We start from the raw sequence: 19615 nt of genomic DNA on the forward strand, positions 1-19615 counted from the left end.
GCGGTGGCTGGGCCCGTCCTAGGCCTGGCCGCACACTCCCCAGCCCCCTCCGAGCCTGGCCTGCCCACCTCCCGCTTGGGGCGGCAATTTGTCTCCTTTTGAACCCCTTGCCCCCAACGGGTTTCCCCCTTTGATTCTCGGTGCTGAGGCTTCCCCCTGCTTTGAAATGCAAACCCGCCTCGGCTGGGGCTGCGGGTGGCCCCGGGCTATAAAAGGCCTGGGTGGGGCGGGCGGCGGCGGGCGGGCAGCGCAGGTGAGCCGTGGCTGGTCCTCGGGGCGCCCGGCAGCCGCGGCTCCAGGGCCCAGCATGCGCGGGGGGCCCCGCGGCCACCATGTACGTGGGCTATGTGCTGGACAAGGACTCTCCCGTGTACCCCGGCCCTGCCAGGCCCCCCAGCCTCGGCCTGGGCCCCCAGGCCTACGGTCCCCCGGCCCCACACCCTGCACCCCCGCAGTACCCCGACTTCGCCAGCTACACTCACGTGGAGCCGCCCCCCGCGCCCCCTCCGGCCTGGGGCGCGCCCTTTCCTGCGCCCAAGGACGACTGGACGGCGGCCTACGGCCCTGGGCCTGCGGCCCCAGCGGCCAACCCAGCCCCGCTGGCATTCGGGCCCCCTCCGGACTTTAGCCCGGTGCCCGCACCCCCCGGGCCGGGCCCGGGCCTCCTGGCGCAGCCCCTGGGCGGCGCGGGCGCCCCGTCCTCCCCGGGGGCGCAGCGGCGGACGCCCTACGAGTGGATGCGTCGCAGCGTGGCGGCCGGAGGCGGCGGCGGCGGCAGCGGTAAGACCCCAGCGGGAGCCCCGGGGCCCCGGGCCTTGGCAGGTGCCGGCGGCCCAGGCCGGCCCTGGCCTGGCTTGGTCGCTCTTCCCCAGAACCGTGCTGTGGGGGAGGGGGGGTGGCCCACGGAACCCTCCTGGATAGACAAGGAAACCGAGCCGGCGAAGAAACGGTGCGGGCTGGGCACGACCAGGCGGATCGAAGAGGCAAGCCCTGGACTAAGATCGCAGGCCTTCCCAGGCCTCGAGCAGCGGGGCCCAGGGCTGCTTCTTCTCCCGCCCCAGGAGGGGCTGCAAGCCCACCCAGAGGCCCCTCCGCCACCGCGTGAGCGAGCGTGGTCGCGTCCGTGCAGGGCCCTGCGGGGGCCTGCGGTGAAGGGACAAGGCCCTATCCTCCCTGTGGTTAGTGAGGGGTTAGGGTCTGCACCTAGCCTAGGCAGGGCCCTCTCTGAACTCTTGACCCCAGGGGGAGGGGCAGCCGGAGCAGTTGGGAAGGTGGCTACTGTTTGGCTCGAGCCTGTGAACCTCTTGCCCCCAGGCAGGCCTCTCTGATCCACTCTCTTCAAAGGCCGGGGAAGGGGGCAGGACAAAGGCTCAGCTTTAATGAGGGGCGGCTTGACCTTTATGGGTTCCCCCCCCCCTTTGTCATGTAACAGGCCGTGTCTCAGCTCAGTAGTGACTCCTGCTGGCTGGGAAGTGAACAGGACACTCCATTGTCCAGATTGTGTTCTTCTTGTTCTGACAAAGACCACCTGGCCTTGGGGGCGGGAAGCTGGCCTGCCCCTCCTTTGATGTGGGGCTCCTCCCTTCCTTCCCTCCCCCCCCCCCCCCCGCAGCTGCAGCAAGCCGGGGACACTTCCCTCACCTCCTCTGTCTCCTCACCCCCACCTTCCTCGGTACCCAGGTACTCCTGGGCTGATGCTGAGGGGGTGGTCAGTAGACAGTCTCTGACTGTGCCCTGAATCTCCTTGGAAGTACCAGTTTCCTGACTGCATCCAGGAAGATGCAGGTCACCAGCTCTGCTACTCGTTTAACGCTATGATTTCACCTACTTGAAAATGGAGAGACTATGGCACTGAGAAATTCATAATTTGCCCGAGGCCACATAACCCTTTACTAGGAGGACTGGGATTTGAACTCGGGTTAATTAACAACCATACTTGTGTTCTAACCCCCTACCCAACCAGTTCCCAGATGATGAGTCATTTTTTTCTGGGTCTAGCTTTTACTTTTGGTGAAATAGGAGAGGAACAAGGTTGTATGGCTTGTCGTGAGTTACAGACTCTGGAGAACTCAGGAAGTCCCCATTTTCCCCCAGGGGGAAGGTTCCAGAGGCCTCCAGAGGCTTTGCAAATGCTCTGGGAGTAAGAATAATGCCACATTTGAGGGTCTGAGAGGAGGTGAGGGCCTTACCCACGGCATCCTGCAAGCTATGACTGGAAAGCCTAGAGTAGTAAGCTGCCTTTCCTCTTCCACCTGTTTCCTGCTGATGGGAAGGTACCCTGTGGGAAGGCCTTCAGGGGGCCATGCTGGGGGTTGGAGGATGGAGCATTGCAGGCTGTGTGATGTCAGACAAGTCACATTGCCTCTCTAGTACAAGAGCTGCATATCCCAGCAGCCTGTCTGCTCAGATCATGTGACTGTTACTACTGGTGTTTCTGAAGTGGAGACCATACTTTTCCCCACAGTTTCTCTCTTGGGGTAGAGAAGGCATAGGTTTCCAGAAGTGGTTCTGGTGTAATGCTGCTGCCTGGGACAGCTGAGAGAAGTCACTTCATGTCACTGCTCCCTAGCCCCCAGTGATACTGCCTACCTGTTCTTCAGGCTGCTGAGCCCCTGGTATTCTAGACTATTTGAACAGTTAGAAAGAAGATATATGAATGGAAATTGAGGTCCAGAGACTGCAAGGCAGGCTGATTGGGTAGATGGATGTTGGGTTCTTTTCTGTGGTTCTATAATGAACTCCACGTGCCTTCCTGAGCTCTGAAGACAATCCAACCCCCATGCCTGGGCCTCACCTCCCTCCCCCGCCTCATCCTGGGCCACTCCATTTGGCCACTCGGTCTTCATTGAGTTCTTTGGGCTTGTCAAGGCTTGCTTCAGATGCACCTGTGGTTCCTTCTTCCAGCAAAGTTTTTCCTCTTGATTCCTTGAATGCCTGGCTCGTTCTTACCCTCCAGATCATAGTTTAATAGTCACCTCCATGATCCCCAAATTAGACAATTTCATGTCCTCTGATCATCTTTTCCATGTTCCCCTTATAGCACTAACTCCAATTCCAATTTACTCTCGTACTTGCATGTATGTTTGAATGGTATCTATACCCAAGTGGCTCAGAGGCGTGTCTGATCTGCTATTGTGCCAGGGTACAAAGTGCAGTGTGTGGATCTAGCAAGTGCTCTATGCATTTTATGAATGAACCAACTGGGCAGTGTAAGGGACAGGAAATGCCTGTGGGAGGACAGAGCAGAGTAAGATCTTGGTTTCCACATTTGCTTCTGGGGTCACTCCCTGGAGATTGGACCCATGACTGCATAGGCAGCAGATTGGGCTAGTAGTGGAAGCAACCTTCTCACCATATTGGCACAGTGCTCCTGACTCACCTGGGGAGTTGAGTTGCTGAGGCTGGGGCTGAGACTTGTCTCTGTTCTATGCAGGAAGGGGTAAAGGAGAGCCTAGTGGGCCTCAGCTAGGCTGTGGTTCCCAGTCCAAGTGAGTGGTATTACCTGATGGGAGCCAAGTAGGAGTGGCCAGCAGGGGCTCTGTTGTGTTCTCTTACCTCCCTGTTTTCACACATGTCAACATCCAGTGGCAGGGCTGCTGTCAACTCTCTGGTAGGCTCAGCCTAACTCCATGTGACCCAACCACCCATCAGGGTGGCTGAGGATTCACAGGTGTTCACACAGATTACAAGACTTGTACTGCAGGGCTTAGGTTCTAGCCCAATTCCTTCATTTCTCAGATGGGGAAACTAAGGCATGTGGAGAAAGCCCTGTCTCTTAGTCCATTGCCACAGTCACTAACCTGATCCCTTACCCTCAGCCTCCCAAGGATGCCCCTGCTATCTTCTATACCACTGCTAAACTTACCAAGGCCCCCCCTCCTCAAGAGGATCTTTTAGTTCCCCACTGGGGTGGAATGGTTACTTCACTGGAAAAATCTAGCCCTGTTCTACAGCATTCAGAGCCCACTTTGGAAGTAGCCCCAACACAGTGCTGAGACACTGTCTCTACTTAGCTTGGACATCAGCCATGATGCTCACTAGGGACAGGCAAGAACTAGGCTGGGGAGTCTCGGATCTGGGGTTACAGTTCCATTAGTGGCTGTAAAGCCCTAAAGCACAGGAACTTGGACCATTCCTGAGAGCTGCGTTTTTCTCCATTGTAGCATTAGAACGCCTTGAAGCTTGCACACAGGTGGTAGATGCCTCTACTATCATACCTCATACCTCTTGCCTTCCCAATCTGGGCCTATGACCTGGCCTGCCCTCCTTTCTCTCTCTTGTATCTTCACTGGTTCAAATGCTGCTCCATCTCTGAAGGAAGCCCTGCTTCATTCTTCTCTCTGCTCCAAGTTCTCTTCGGGCTATTGTTTTAGCAACATGTATCAATTATTATCTACTTTGAATCTGTCAGCTGCTGTCTGTTATTCCTTTGAGGACCTACCATGCCTTGCACATAGTAGGAGCTCATGATAAAACTAATGAATGGCACTGGCAGAAGTTCTACCACATAGCAGGGACTGTGCCAAGAGCTTTTCTTGGTAACCTCACTTGTCTCATAATAGCTCCAAGAGGTGTAAGGATATTAATGAGCTCAGTTTACAAATGAAGCTGACAAGGCTCAGAGAGGTAAGGTAGCCTGCCCAAGCTTACACAACTAGGGAATGACAGCGTGTGGTTAGGGCCAGAGTCCACAGCCCACCGAGCCTCTGTCTAATGAATCAGCACACACTCCAGGACTCAGCCTGAGCCCCCTCCCCCTTCCATGTGGTTCCAGCCCCAGGTGGGGAAAGGAGGCCAGCCAGGGAGGATATGAGGGGCTGGGTGTGGGACAAGGGAGGGCTCACAGCAGGGCTGTTTAAAGCTGGCTCTCAAGGCAGAAGCCTCACTTGACACCTCAGCTCTCAGATGTAGCTGGGAAGAGGAATGACCTAGTTAGAAAGAAGGTGGTAGGAGGCTTTTTTTGGTTGAAGGTTGTTCCCCTCTCTATCCCTTTAGCGTTAGTAGATTTTGCTGCTTGGAGCCCAGGGGATTGCTCTGCAGGGGCAAAGGCATTGCTAGCAGCAGGGCCTGCTTTTCAGTGGACAGTCTGGTGTCTTCACAGCTGGCCTCTCAGGATTCTGTCTTAGCGATCCATAAGCAATAATTACACGTAAGAGTTGGAGCCATCATGTTTACATGACAAATACTCTCTGTGCCTCCTCTCCCCTAACCCCTACATGAGAGTAAAGAAGGAACCAGCTGTGGATTGCTGCTTTATGCTCAGTATCTTCCTCTGCCCTCCTGCTGCTCTTGTATTCAGCCCAGCCCCTCTTCTGGAGGACCTAGTAGCCCTCTAGCCTCATCTTGCGCCTTCTTACCCATCCATTCATTCTTCATCCATCCATCCATTCATGTACCCCTTCATCCATCTCCTTCCATCTGTCCATTCATTCAACCATTCATTCATCCATCAATTCATTCATCCATCCATCTATTCATCCATTCATTTACCCATTCATCCATCTTCCATCTGTCCACCAATCCATCCTTCCATTCTTTCAGCCTTTCGTTTATCCATCAATTCATTCATTCATTCATACATACATCCACCGTTATTCATTCATATATTCTTTATTCAGAAGGCAGACAGGACTGTTCTGTTCTGTGCCAAAGATTTTTCTAGGTGCTGGAGACTATGATTGAATAAGTCTGGTGGCATTTATTCATAAAGAGCTGGCACTGGACCCTCACTCTGCTCCCCCCTGCCTGAGGGCTTTTGCACAGGATATTGCCTCTTTTGGATGGTACTTCCTCATTCACAACATGGAAGTTTCCTTCTCAAGTCTAAAGTCTTGACTTAGGTGCCACCCTTCAAGAGACACCTCCCCAAAGCTGAGTAAACATTTCTCCTCCACTTGGTCAGTCTCAGCAGCAATTTACCAGCTTCCCATCATACTCCTGATCACAACTGGTAATTATTTCATTCATGTTTGTTTTTCACCACATCCTCTCTCATAAAAGAGGGGACTATCAAGTGGCACAAGTCATCTAACATAGTCATGACAACATGAGCTGCCGTAAGCTGCCATGCTGGGTTCCAGACCCCAGCACGGCACACTGCAAGACCACACTGAAGCCCAGTGAGCAGTGGGGATGGAGATAGAGCTATCAGCCCAAGAGATGCAAGTTTTTTTTTCAGGCACAGCCCTGAGCTGAGAGTTCCCTGCAGACAAACACGGATAGCAGGTGCAAGAACAGTCAGCCCTGCAGCTCTACAGCACAGCATGGTTAGGTGCCTGTAGGTAACCCAGCAGTGCTGTCCAATAGAACTTCCTGCCATCATGAAAGTACTTTAAATCTGAGCTGTCCAATTAGCACACATGCCAGCTGATACTTGGAATATTGCCAACAAACAGAATTTTACATAATTGACTTTTACGTGATTTAATGAATTAATTTTATGTGATTGAATTAATTTCTATTTAAATATCCATGTGTGGCTAATTGTGAATTGGACAGCACAGGAAGGTTCTTCTCAGAGGTCATAGAATGGGCTCATTTTCAGAAGACTCCTGAATGTCCCATTGAGAAATCTTTGTGCCTCTTTTGACTCCTTTATTTCGGTAGTATCATCATCACTATCATCAGAGTCTTCATTTTATTCATTCTAGAGCTTGCTTTTATTAACTACCTCATCAAATAGATAATCACACCCATCTCTATAACCGCCACAGAAAGGAAGGATTCACATTTTCATTTTACAGATAAGTAAACTGGGATTCAAAGAGGTCAAGTAGTGTGTTTTGTGACAGTCTCCTGGCACATGGCCAGCATGGGCTAAGACTTTTAGGTCCCTCTAACTCCAAAGTTCCTCCTGGGTCATCTGCAGACCTTGATGCAGAAGGTAGAGCATGGGGTAGATGCAGAGTGGCCTTGGAGGAAGAGGGCCCAGTGGTGGCGGAGGTCTCTGACTAGGAAGGAGGGGAGTGGTAGGGAGGAGGAGGAAAAGCTTGGCCAAGGCTGCTGGGGTCCCTCATAAGGTGGCCTGGCCATTGGCCCCACCCTCACCCCCAGACAATCTCAGAGCTTGAATGAGGAGCCAGGATAAAGCAGCCTGGGGTTGTACCTCACCAAGATGAAGACCAATCCTGGGCCCAACAGGAAGCCCCAGAGCACTTATAATCATGGAACCTGAGGCAGAGGTCTGACCCACTGAGGAGGATGCAGGTGGGAAACAGACTCACACTGGAGAGCAAGATACCAGCTCTCCCCAGGACGTTTTGTGTCCTGCTGCTTCCCAGTAGGTCACATTCCTTCCCAAGGGACCTCTCCAGTATCCATTTCTGCAAATAGCTCAGGACTGCTTTCTCGGTCCATAGCTCTTTTCTTTTTTTCTTTTTTTTTTTTCAATCTTGGGTCTTGAACGCTGGACCTAGGTGCTCTTCAGCTCAAGGCTAGCTCTCTACCACTTGAGCCACAGCACCACTTCTGGATATAACGGTCTCACGATGCTGGGCACAGGTGACTCACACCTGTAACCTAGCTACTCAGGAGGTTGAGATCTGAGGATCGTGATTCAAAGCCAGCCCAGGCAGGAAAGTCTGTTAGACTTATCTCCAGTAAACCACCAGAAAACTGGAAGTGGTGCTATGGCTCAAGTGGTAAAGCACTAGCCTTGAGCTGAAGAGCTGAGGAACAGCGCCCAGGCCCAGACTTCAAGCCTCCCAACTGATTAAAAAAAAAAAGTTTCATAGACTTTCCTGCATGGGCTGACTTTGAACCGCCCTTGGTGGAGAGGGGGGTGACCCTGGAAAGATCTCAGCCAGAAGGTGGCCAGCGCTCTGGAGTAGAACAGCGAGTCATGTCTCTGGTGCTTCCTGGGTCTCTTCTATCCATCCTACCCACTTCTTTGCCTGTGGGTGCTTCTGCCACCTCCACAAGGAACATAACAGTCTGTCTGGACCTATTTTGCTCATATGGAAAAAGGAGGAGCTCCTTGGAGTAAATTCTGTTGCTCCTTGGAGTAAATTCTCCTTCCCTGAACTCTCTCCCATGCTCTGGTCCCTAGACTGGCCCCACAGATATAAGTGAATGCCCCCATTTTTCCTGCTGTTCTTGGCTAGAGGATGTGTGGGGACCACCCTCCTGGTAACAGGCTGCTGGGATGGTGAGCACTGAGGGGGCTTTAAGACAGGGCTCAGCACCTGCCCAGCATTTACAAGTGCCAACGATCCTTGGAGTTGACCCCTGGCTTTCTCTAGTAGAGAAACTGAGGCCTAGAGACAAGGGACTTTCAAGACCTCACACAGAAATAGGACCAGGATCCTTGCTTCTAGTTGGAATTTCTTCAAGATGCCAGGGAGATGAGGATGCAGTTGTCCTGGAGCCTGGTGATGTGTATTGGTAACACAACCTGTGTGTGTGCACCCCTGTGTGCATGTATGCGTGTGTGTGCTTGTGTGTATGGATGCTTTGTGTGCTGGAACTAGTAGAAGGTCTTGATGCATAGCCATTTGGGGATGGCCCTGTGGTCTACTCACCAACAGCCAGAGCTGTCATCTCTCAGGGTCACAAGCACACTGGAAGAGGCAAAGGAGCTAACACAGAGGCCAGTGGGGGGTCTTGGAGCCATTCACCCTCCCTGTAGCAGAGGCCACAGCCTAGACAGGAGCTCTGCTGCCGTCCACTGGCTCCAGCTGGGCAGGCCCGGTGTCTAGACACTCAGACTGGGAAGTCAGCCTTGGGATTCTTTCAGTAATAATAACAAACACAATCAGAGAATCAACAAACACTGGGAAGTTCATGATTCCAAGTTGGAAAGGATATTATAAATAAATGGTCTCATCCAACACACCACCCATTACACTGTTCTACATCCTGGCATTCCTGCCAGGTGGCCATCTTGCCACTATTGGAGAGGGGTAGGATGTGGCCCCTCCTGAGCAACTAGCACTGCCAGACATCCCCAGTGATCCTTCAGGCTGGAGATGATTCCAGGGGCCCTTTATCACATGGTGGGTTCTAGTGTTGCACAGCTCTGGCTTTGATGGGTACACCACTCTGAGCCTCAGTTTTCTCATCTGTATAATAGGGGTAACATTCACACAATCTGATGGGTTGTTGAGAGGCAACAAAATGAGGCTCAGATTGGTGAGGAAACTCTTAGGCAATACAGCCAGGAACAAGCTGCCCTATACAACCCCAGAGATCTACTTGCTCAAACAACTATACACCAAGATCAGCTACAGAGCTAGTCAAGTATCAAATCCCAAGGGGCCATTTCAGCTCCACTGATTTCCTTACTGAAATCCAGGGCTGGAACTTTTGCTTCAGAAAAGCCCTGAGACTGATGACCAGTCTCTCCAAGCCATAGACCTGTCCTTAACCAGGGTACATAAGCCTCCCATGGGCATCCTGAAGCCCAAGCAGAGAGCTCACTTGGGTGAGTGGTTGGTCCTCCATGCCCAGCCTGGAGGGCCTGGGGGCTCCGAACTTCTACCTACTCACCCTGGCAGCTGGCCCTGAAGTTACTCATTAGGTGGTTGGGAGTGGCTTGCTTCTCATCAGACACCTGTTACAGGAGCCTGGACTTCCCCCTTAGCCCAGTGTCCCAAGAGCCTGTAAATCATTCATCCAGGCCCTCTCCCCACCCTGCTGCTCTCACGCACCACCCTGACCCCCCCCCTTCTGGGGTACCAAGGTGACACAGGTGCTCTGAGATGGGAAATAGGTAGGATGGCTCAGGCAGTCACTCTGCATAGAGCTGAGCCTGGAGCACAGGACTCTTGACTGTCATTAAAAATATAATTCATCGCTGGGCACTGGTGGCTTATACCTATAATCCTAGCTATGCAGGAGGCTGAGATCTGAGGATTGTAATTCAAAGCCAGCCCAGGCAGGAAAGTCCATGAGACTCTTCTCTCCAATAAACCACTCAGAAAACTGGAAGTGGCGCTGTGCTCAAGTGGTAGAGTGCTTGCCATGAGCTAAAGAGCTGAGGGACAACGTTCAGGCCCAGAGTTCAAGCCCTATGACCAACAAAAAATTAAATTAAATTAAATTAAAATACATATATGTATATATATAATTCATAGCCAGGGTGCCAGTGGCTCATGCCTGTATTCCTAGATACTCAGAGGCTGGGTGCTAAGGATCATAGTTTGAAGCCACCCTTGGGCAGGAAAGGCTATTAGCCTCTTGTCTCCAATTAACCACCAAAATTCAAGAAGTAGAGCTGTGGCCCAAGTGGTTAAGTACTAGTCTTGAGCAAAAAAGCTCAAAGACAGTGCTCAGGCCCAAAGTTCAAGCCCCAGGATTGACTTAAAAACTAGAGAGAGAGACAGAGAGAGATATTTCACAACTACACACGGTAAAAATTTAAATATTCTAAGTCTCCCTCTTGCCTATAATTTTCTATCTCTAGCCTCCCTCTCCAAAGGAAGCTTCATCAACCTTTAAAAAATAAAATAAAATGAAATAGGGCTGGGAAGGTGGCTCAGTGGTAGAGTGCTTGCCTTGCATGCATGAGGCCCTGGCTTCAATTCCTCAGCACCACACAAGCAGAAAAAGCTGGAAGTGGCGCTATAGCTCAAGTGGTAGAGCGCTAGACTTGAGCTGAAGAGCTCAGGGACAGTGCCCAGGCCCAGAGTTCAAGCCCATGACCACCACCACCACCACCACCACCACCAAAATAATAATAATAATAATATACACAGAGCTACAGACAATATAGGATGCACAAATTGTGTATGTATGTGTGTCTGTCTGTCTGTCTTATACAAAAATAGTGGCCAACTTTTTACACTATTTGATATCTTGCTGTTATCAAATATCTTAGAGAAATTGCCCCATATTATACATCTGGAGTTTTATTAATTTCTTTTGAATGACTACCTCCCTATGGATGTCCCTGTATCTTGTTTAGTCAGTTCCCTTCATGGACACAAGTACATTATTTTTAGGCTTGTACTGGTGGGAGTGGCTACAGCTGAGGCAGCTGGCTGTGAGTCTACACCTGGAAGTGGGGTTCATGGGTCAAAAGCTCCGTGCTTGTTAAAAGAGGCTAGATGTTTCTAAAATGTTTCCCTGGACAGCATGTGGGACTCCCTGGTTTCTGGGCCACATAGAGAAACATTTTGTTCTCTGGAAGAACTGTTTTCATGGCAGTAAAATTGTGTTCTTTAAGCAACTGGGCCAGAGAGCAGTCGGCCACTGTGTTCTTAAGTCCACCATGGTCTCCAGAGACAGAGAGAGGACACTGCAGTCTGAGGGCCACGTCTCCTCTGAAGCCTGGGCCAGGCCAGTGCAGCATTATGCCACCACGCCCTGTCTCCGTCTAGTCCCACGCCCCTGGCATCCTGGAGAGGCACAACAGGGGCTGGGATACCAGGTCTTAGTTTACATCACCACTCAGCTGGGTGGCCCCAGTTCCCTCAGTGAGACAACTAGACCGAAGCTCTGTGGCTCACGAGGCAGGCCAAAGGAGTGCTGGGTGCTGAGGGAAAGCTGCCTTCATGACTTGGCCTGGTACTGCTCAGGTGGAGACCTGCTGGGCAGGAAGTGTCATCCTCTCTGCTCAGTCCTATCTCCTGGAGCGGCTTTAAGCTTTCTGGGAACATGTTTTTATTTTCTTTTTCTTTTTCTTTCTTTCTTTCTTTCTTTCTTACTTTCTTTCTCTCTCTCTCTCTCTCTCTCCCTTCCTTCCTTCCTTCCTTCCTTCCTTCCTTCCTTCCTTTCTTTCTTTCTTTCTTTCTTTCTTTCTTTCTTTCTTTCTTTCTTTCTTTCTTTCTTTCTTTCTTTCTTTCTTTCTTTCTTTCTTTCTTTCTTTCGTTTTTGTTTTTGTGCCAGTACTGGGGCTTGAACTCAGGGCATGGGTGCTGTCTTTGAGCTCTTTTGCTCAAGGCTAGCACTGTACCACTTTGAGCCACAGCTTCACTGCTGGTTTTCTGGTGGTTCATTGGAGAGAAAAGTCTCATGGACTTTCCTGCCTTTGGGTTGGTTTTGAACCAGGATCATCAGATTTCAGCCTTATTTTTGGGGGGTGGGGGGTGGGGTTAAGATGTGGGGCTTGAACTATGGGCCTGGGTACTGTCCCTCAGTTCTTCAGCTCAAGGTGAGTGCTCTACCACAGCACCAGTTCCGGTTTTCTGGTAGTTTATTGGAGATAATAGTCTCTTGGATTTTTCCTGCCAGGGCTGGCTTTGAACCATGATCCTCAGCTCTTAGCCTCCTGAGTAACTTGGATTACAGGCATGAGCTACCAGCGCCCAGCTTCAGCCTTAAGTAGTTAGGATTCCAGGTGTGATCCATTGGCACCCAGTCCTGTAGGCACTTTTAAAGACTCCAGCTTGGGGCTGGGAAGGTGACTCAGTGGTAGAGTGCTTGCCTCACATAGCATGAGGCCCTGGGTTCGGTTCCTCAGCACCACATAAGCAGAAAAAGCCTAAAGTGGCACTATGGCTCAAGTGGTAGAGTGCTCATCTTGAGCTGAAGAGCTGAGGGACAGCGCCCAGGCCCAGAATTCAAGACCCATGACCGACAAAAACAAAACAAAAACAAAAAAAACTCCAGCTTGCAGTCTGTTCAAACCAACCATGCTGGGCTCCTGAGGGCGTGCCTTTACCCTGCCCTAACCCCACCTATCCCAAAAGTAGGGTGGAGGGGGAGCCTGCTCTCTAAGGCTGTTGCTGATGCTTAGAGAATCCATCGCAGACTCAGTGGGCCTTAAATATGGCCAAACGAGGTGTGACTGGAGGGAGTAGAAAGAGCTGGGGGGTGGGGGGGAGTTGTGGGGAGACCTGGCCTTAGGCAGGCTTGCACCTCCAGTGACCTTGACTCCACAGAGGGCTGAGCTGGAGGAGCTTGCCAGGTTCATGACATGGCCCTCTGATTCTCGGGGGACCATCCTGAACCACAGTCTCCTCATTGGTAAAATGGAAGAGGATGGAACGGACCTCCCTGGGCCTCTTCTAGCTGCGGCCCATTGAGCCAGTGGGCTGTGGAGTCACAGCCATGCTAGGTTCAGGAGGAGAGGTTGTTAGACAGAGTTGTTTTTGAGCCAGGCTTGACATTTTCTAGGCCAAGGAGGGGCCCTATCTGGAGCCAAGGCCTGGTCAGTCCTTCCCTTGGCTTTGCTGGGGCCAGGCTTGGCCAAGAGCCGAAGCTGCCCCGTGCTGTGGGAGAGCAGACTGCGGTCACTGCCTAGGGAAGCGTCCAGCTTGGCGGTGCTGCTCTGGCAGGAAGCACCGGGGAAAGCCGCCCAGGAGCATCTGCTGTCTCCCATGTTGGCTCTCAAGGAGCCGGGCACGGGCTGCCAGGCTGCGGGGGCCTGGTACAGGCACAGCGACCAGTGTGGAGGGAGGCGGGGCTTCATCCAGGATGCTGGGGGGTGGCCAAGCTGGGGCCCAGGCTCAGGGAGGTGAGGTGGGAGAGGTTCTGTGATGATTCTGAGACTCCCCAAGTGCCGCTGGACGCATGTGCGCTGGCATGCCCCTCCTGTTTATAGCCACAAGCTCAGCTTTTTTGCAAAGGAAGCTGGTGTTTAGCCAGGCCCCCACACAAGCCCAAGCCAAACATGAGTCTCCAGACAGCCCTCCCCAGACAGGCCTCCGCTTCCAGCCCCTGACCTGCACCTCAGAGGGCCTCAAGCCCAGGTCTCAAGTCACCTCTGGCTCAGCCTGAGCCCAGCCACTGCCTCTCGCTACAGGGTGATTATAAGCCTCCTGTACCACCTCTTCCTTTCCCAGGCTGTTTCTATGCATCAGCCAAAGGAGCATGAAACCATACCTCAGATGGCCTGTCTGCTCCACTGAGAACCTTGTAATGGCTTCCATCTAGGACAGAGTAAACCCAGAATTTCTCCCCTTGTCTCCTGTTCCCATATTCCTTGCTTACCATCCCCACCTCCCTGTCAGCTTCCTCATTGTTTCTACTACCTCAGGGCCTTGGCACTTGCTGTTCCCTTAGCCAGAATCCTTCCCTTCAAGATACTCGAGAGCCTCCTTCCTCACCTCCTTCAATTCCTTGCTCCAATTTCTCTTCTCAGTGGGACTCTCAAGGGCTACTTTGTTTACACTTTGCTTTTGTTTGTTTTTAGATGAGCTCTCATTGTGTTGCCAGGCTGATCTCCAACTTCTAGGCTCAGGCAATCCTCCCCTGGAGCCCACGCTTCAGGAGAGCAGAGATTTTTCTGCTCTGGGTGGAGGGTTGGGCAGAGCAGCCCCAGTTACCAGTGCAGCCCTAGTGCCAGATGTAGTGTCTTCTGAGACACCCTGCAGGCTTGAGGGTCCACCAGCAGCCTCAGGACTTCCTGCCTGACATTGGGGCTAGCATTTGGCCAAACTGGGGGTGCCAGCCCAGGACAGCTGCAGAATTCGTCTGCCTCTCCTCTAGCACAGGAGGGAACGGTAGTGGACCCCTTCAATCCCAGTCTGTTCCAGCCTGCCAGGTGTACTCTTCGTGGCTCTGGGGTCCATACTTATGATCTGGGGACCCCAAAGCCATCCATATCCACCTGGGGTCTCACACATACAGATCCCACCGGCATGTGTCCTGCTTTGTCCCCAGCTCCTGCTGGCTTACAGCTAGCTGCAGGGCTCAGCCAGAAGACTGGGTAACCCTCCCCCTCCCCCCTCCCATGCCATCAAGGATCCTCCTCCTCACACACTCCCCCGTCCCTCCTTTCTGCTTCCCAGGTAAGACTCGGACCAAGGACAAATACCGTGTGGTCTACACGGACCACCAGCGCCTGGAACTGGAGAAGGAGTTTCATTACAGCCGCTACATCACCATCCGGAGGAAGTCGGAGCTGGCCGCCAATCTGGGGCTCACTGAGCGGCAGGTGTGTGTGGTTCCCACCTCAGCCCTGGTGTCTGGTTTCTGGGCTGCTCTGCAGATTTCAGAGCTCTGAGAGGGAGGATGGAGAGCAGGAGTCTCCCGACCGTGGGCACAGCACAGAAGACCCCAGTGACTGCCAGGCAGCTTGGTGAAACCTAGCTTTCCTGCCCTGCACAGGAGCAGGAGTCTGGCTCACCATAGGCTACATTGGCCATGGTCAGGGCTGGGGGTAACTGACAGGCAGGGCAGGAGTGGGGCCCAGGGCCCAGGTCCAGGGTGGAGAGCCCAGGCAGGCTCCCTTGAAGCCTTGGAGGAGGTTGGAGAGAGGCTAGGAGCAGGGTATCTGGGGAAGAAGAGAAAGCTCTAAACCAGGACAGAGGGCTTGAGATCCCTGAGGTCTCATGGCTGGAGCAGGGAGGAAGTCACCAACACCACCTGTGGTGGCGCCTGCCCCATGTCTGCTCTGTGATGCCACCTGTGGCCTGGCCCCTCACCCCCCCCCACCCCCCATGTCTGCTCTGTGATGCCACAGGTGAAGATCTGGTTCCAGAACCGGCGGGCCAAGGAGCGCAAAGTGAACAAGAAGAAGCAGCAGCAGCCACCGCCTCCACCCCAGCAGCTGCCCCCAGTACTGGCCAGCACCCCTGCGCCTGCTGGCGCACCTCTAGGAGGCCTGTGCCCCAACAACGCTGGCCTCCTGGGAGCCTCGTCCCCCATGTCCGTCAAGGAAGAATTTCTGCCTTAGCCTTTCCAGGCCTGGGGCTGGAGTCTGGGGGTTCAGGTGCTGGCAACTCAGCTTCTACTGGGTTCTAAGAGGCCTGGTCTGAGTACCAGGCTTGCCAATGACCTTTGGGGTCACCAGAGACAAGCCACCCATACACTTCTGAACCCCTTGACCTGTACCCCTTGACTGTGTTTGAGGTCTCAGACTCCTGGGGGTGTCTCAAGGCCCAGTGGCTGCAGGGGAGGAAAAGATAAGTTCCCAGGCCCTTCCCCCACCTCCCCAATAGATTCATGGGGTGAAATGGCAGGGGGGGTGCTGCACTAGGGACCTGGCCAAACCTGGAGGTCGGGGATATGGGTCAGAGAAGATGGCATGCTCCCAGACCATCTGGAGGGGCCAGGGCAGGGGTGTGGTCAGCTCTGCCTTCTTCCTGCAGCCTTACCTGTACCTGCCCCCTCCTGGCTGTTCTGACTCACTCCAGCTTGGAGGCTGACACTAAATCAGCACTGGGCCTGAGGGAGAGGCTCTACCACCATCTTTGGCTATTCCCCTGAACTCCCAGGAGGCCTGAGGACAGAGGGGAAGCTCCTGCTGGGAGAAGGAGTCAGAAGCTCCTACCACCAGCTGCCTGCCACCGGCTCCTAGCTCCCACGAAGCCGTCCATCATGACCCAGCAAGCCTGTTTCTATGGACCAAGTGGAACTTGCCGCTGGACAAGTGTTACATACAGAGAGAGAGAATGGAATCTCTTGGAAACAGCTTCAAGAATAAAGATGCCCCCCTTTAAAAAAATTAAAAAACACAACTGTATAAAATCATTATACATAGCATTAAAGAAAAAAAAAAGAAGTGAAATTATCCTCCTCTTTCCCTAACAATTGTATATTTCCTTTCTGTTCTGTAGGCCTACAAGGTCACCTTCAAAATCCATTTAAAAGATCAAAACAGCACATGGTTAGAGCAAGTCTATGAGCCTGAGTAAATGAGAGTCTGCTTTGTAAGCAGCATCATCAGGCTCCATCTCTTGGTCTTTTGAAGTTTTAAATATTTCCAGTTCAGACAGTGGGATTCATCTGTCACCCTTTTGAGCCAGAAATGGCTGTCACCTGGAAGCATACAGTCCTTGCCACCCACAACCCCACTCTAGTGGAAAGACTGCCATGTATACAGGTGGCACTAAATACAAGGGTAAGATAAGGGCCGCTCAGAACTATGCTCTAAGCATCATGGAAACCTCATCTGGAGAGTACAGAGCAGGCTGCTGGCTTTCCTGAAAGCCTGGAAGGCTTCCTGTGAGAGGCAGCATTTAAATCAAGACCTCAAGGAAGGCCAGGCACTGGTGGCTCACTCCTGTAATCCTGGCTACCCAGGAGGCTGAGATCTGAGGATTGTAGTTTAAAGCCAGCCTGGGCAGGAAAGTGTATGAGACTCTTTATCTCCAATTAACCACTAGAACACCAGAAGTGGAGCTGTAGCTTAAAGTAATAGATGGCTAGCCTTGAACAAAAAAGCTCAAGGACTGTGACCAGGCCCTGAGTTCAAGCCCCAGAACCAACAAAAAGAAAAGAAAAAAAGGGACATGAGCAACAGCAACCTAGAGAATGGTTGGTTTGTTTAGCCCCTGGAAGAAGATCTGTTCATTTTCACATCCCCTCCAGAGGTGAGTGGGCCTGTGGCCTGGGGACCTTTTAGCCTAGAGGGCCCTGGTGCCAGCTGTCTCCCACTCTGTTTACTGTTCTGGGAGGTGGCCAGGCCATAAAAGTGTGTGCAGCCTTCTGCCTTCGCCCTTTGCTCCTAGGGCCCATGATCACAGTGCAGGAGGTCCATCTGGCCCCGGCACATCCGGCCCTGGCACAACAGGCAGGGCTTTGTGAGTAGCAGAGGATCCCCAAGGCATGGGAACCCCTGAGGTGGTACCAGAATAGAGGACGAGGATTCCACGAGCAGGGGGAGAGGTCCTGGTGGAAGGATAGCGGGCCATCCTGAGATTTGAACTCAGGACCTACTTCAAGGTTGCTATACTTGAGTGACGCTCCAGCCCCTTTGGCTTTATTTTTCAGATAGGATTTCATGCTTTTTTTTGGCCCAAGCAAACCTCAAACTCTGATATGCTGTATCTCTGCTTCCCAAGTAGCTGGGATTATTTTTAATCTTTATAAACATTTGCTGTGTGACCTTGGGAGTAACTAGTTTCTCTCTGGGCCTCCTTTTCCAGTTGTACACAATGAGATCTTCCAAAAAAGAAATGGCTCTGGTCACCTAGGTTTGGGAAATGCTTTGGTTGTTGTAGTGGGACATTAATACATCCAAGACTGTGAGCCTCACTGCAATAAAACACTTGAATTTTCTTCAATCCATTATTCCCAATGCTTCCTACCCAGAGACCCTCTCATCTCCCTCTTTCCCAGAAACCATGGCAGTCCATTGCAATCTGAAGTGCTAGAATGCCAGGCAGCCGTGAGAATGTCCCTGCCCCTCAGTAGGGCAGCAGGCTTTGTGGTCAGATGGGTTGTATTCCAACATGGCTGCCTCAAAGCTGAGAGACTTCCATCTTATTTACATCTTATTTAAATGCTCAGTCTCTCAGTTGCCTGTTTGTCAAAAAGAAATAAAATAACGGGTCCTAAGATGGTGCGTAGTTTGGGCCTGACACACAATAGTTGCTGGTGTGTTAAGAATCTGCTCACGGGGCTGTTGCATTCTAGTGTGCGATGCTGGCACGTCTGCCAATGCCCTTTGCTGAGACAGATGGAGTCTGTGGACAGCTAAGGCAAGAGGCCAGTGGCCAGGACTGGCAGGCAATAGGGTTGTAGTATTGGCCCATAGAGGAGGATGAGACGTTGGCTAGGCTCACAAGCAGGTTAGCAGTCACTTGCCAATTGGTCTTTGAGCTCCTTTAAGAAGCAAACACATCTAATTCACTGTGTGTGTGAGAGAGAGAGTGTGTGCATGCACACGCCTGTGTGCCAGTCCTAGGGTTTGAATTTATGGTACTCTCCTTAAGCGTTTCTGCTCAAGACTAGTGCTCTACCACCTGAGTCAAGGCTCCACGTCCAGCTTAAAATTTTTTAAATTGTTATTGTAAAGGCAATGTACAGAGGGCTTACAGTTACAAAAGTCAGGGAAAGAGTACGTTTCTTTTTGGACAATGTCTCCCTTTCCCTTGCTTTCTCCCAGTTTTCCCCTCCCATCCTCACCCACAAGTTGTGTAGTTTGTTTTCAACATGATGTCCAGTGAGAACCACTGCTGCATTTGTTCACCCTCTGTCTTGCCATTTCTGCACAGTTTGTTGTTGTTGTTGCTGCTGCTGTTTAATTGGAGATCAGCATCTCATGGACTTACCTGCCCAGGCTGGCTTCAAACCATGATCCACAGATCTCAGCCTGGCTTACTCAGTATATGCTTCCAAGCAGAGCCATGGGCTGCACTGTGCCCAGTGAGTTTCCTGTCACCCACAGAGTTCCACCAGAGATGGAGGTAAGCATGGCCATGGCTTAGAAAAGAGGCACCCCCTCCACCTCAGGTCCACCAGACTGCAGCCACCACGGGGCCAGGAGGCATCCTGTCCAAGGGCAATGCTGCTTTGCCTAGGTGAACTGTCTGTTACCTACTCCCTCTGCCAGGTAACAGGCCACGTAGTGGTGCTGCAAATGAGCCAGAAATAAACCTTGCCTGGCTTGCTCCTCTAAGGTCCACAGCCTGGTGGTGGCCTCTTGCCAGTCAGAGTCATGCCCATCAATACTATGTGTTATGGACAATTTCTGGGAGCCTGTAGGACCCAGCCCCAACAGAGAACTCTAGTCTTGTGGAGGAGTCAATCTGTCACTGATTGGCGAAAGACCAGTATGGGCTGAGGAGAACAAGACTCAACTGAGTTTTAGAGAGGGCCTCTGGGTTCAGAGGGCTGAGCAGTCTGGGAGAGGAGGTCCTCAGCAGTAGAGAGTGTGTATGTGTGTGCATTCATACATGCAGGCGTATGCATCTATGTATATGCATGTCTGCCTGTGTGTGTAACAGGTTGTGGTGGCAGGAGTCTCTGGATCCTAGCCTAACTCTGGGTAGGTGAGCTGCAGAGA

The 19615-nt window shown here is 52.2% G+C and overlaps 1 protein-coding gene across 1 annotated transcript; it reads left to right on the forward strand.

The window, feature by feature from the left end:
- The first annotated feature begins 253 nt into the window (after positions 1-253).
- On the forward strand, positions 254-17859 carry Cdx1 (caudal type homeobox 1). Its single transcript, XM_070036008.1, has 3 exons — positions 254-780; positions 14673-14818; positions 15347-17859. The coding sequence occupies exons 1-3, from the start codon at positions 333-335 to the stop codon at positions 15557-15559; spliced, it is 807 nt and encodes a 268-aa protein (XP_069892109.1). The 5' UTR covers positions 254-332; the 3' UTR covers positions 15560-17859.
- The last annotated feature ends 1756 nt before the right edge of the window (positions 17860-19615 follow it).

This window comes from Dipodomys merriami, unplaced genomic scaffold (genome assembly GCF_024711535.1).
Source record: "Dipodomys merriami isolate MVZ:Mamm:240054 unplaced genomic scaffold, mDipMer1.0.p SCAF_27, whole genome shotgun sequence".
NCBI classification, from domain to species: Eukaryota; Metazoa; Chordata; class Mammalia; order Rodentia; family Heteromyidae; genus Dipodomys; species Dipodomys merriami.

Coding starts and splice junctions, on each gene's coding strand:
- Cdx1 (XM_070036008.1), top strand. CDS start 333: ATGTACGTGGGCTATGTGCTGGACAAGGACTCTCCCGTGTACCCCGGC. Junction 781..14,672: donor AGGCGGCGGCGGCGGCAGCG/GTAAGACCCCAG, acceptor TCTGCTTCCCAG/GTAAGACTCGGACCAAGGAC. Junction 14,819..15,346: donor TGGGGCTCACTGAGCGGCAG/GTGTGTGTGGTT, acceptor GTGATGCCACAG/GTGAAGATCTGGTTCCAGAA.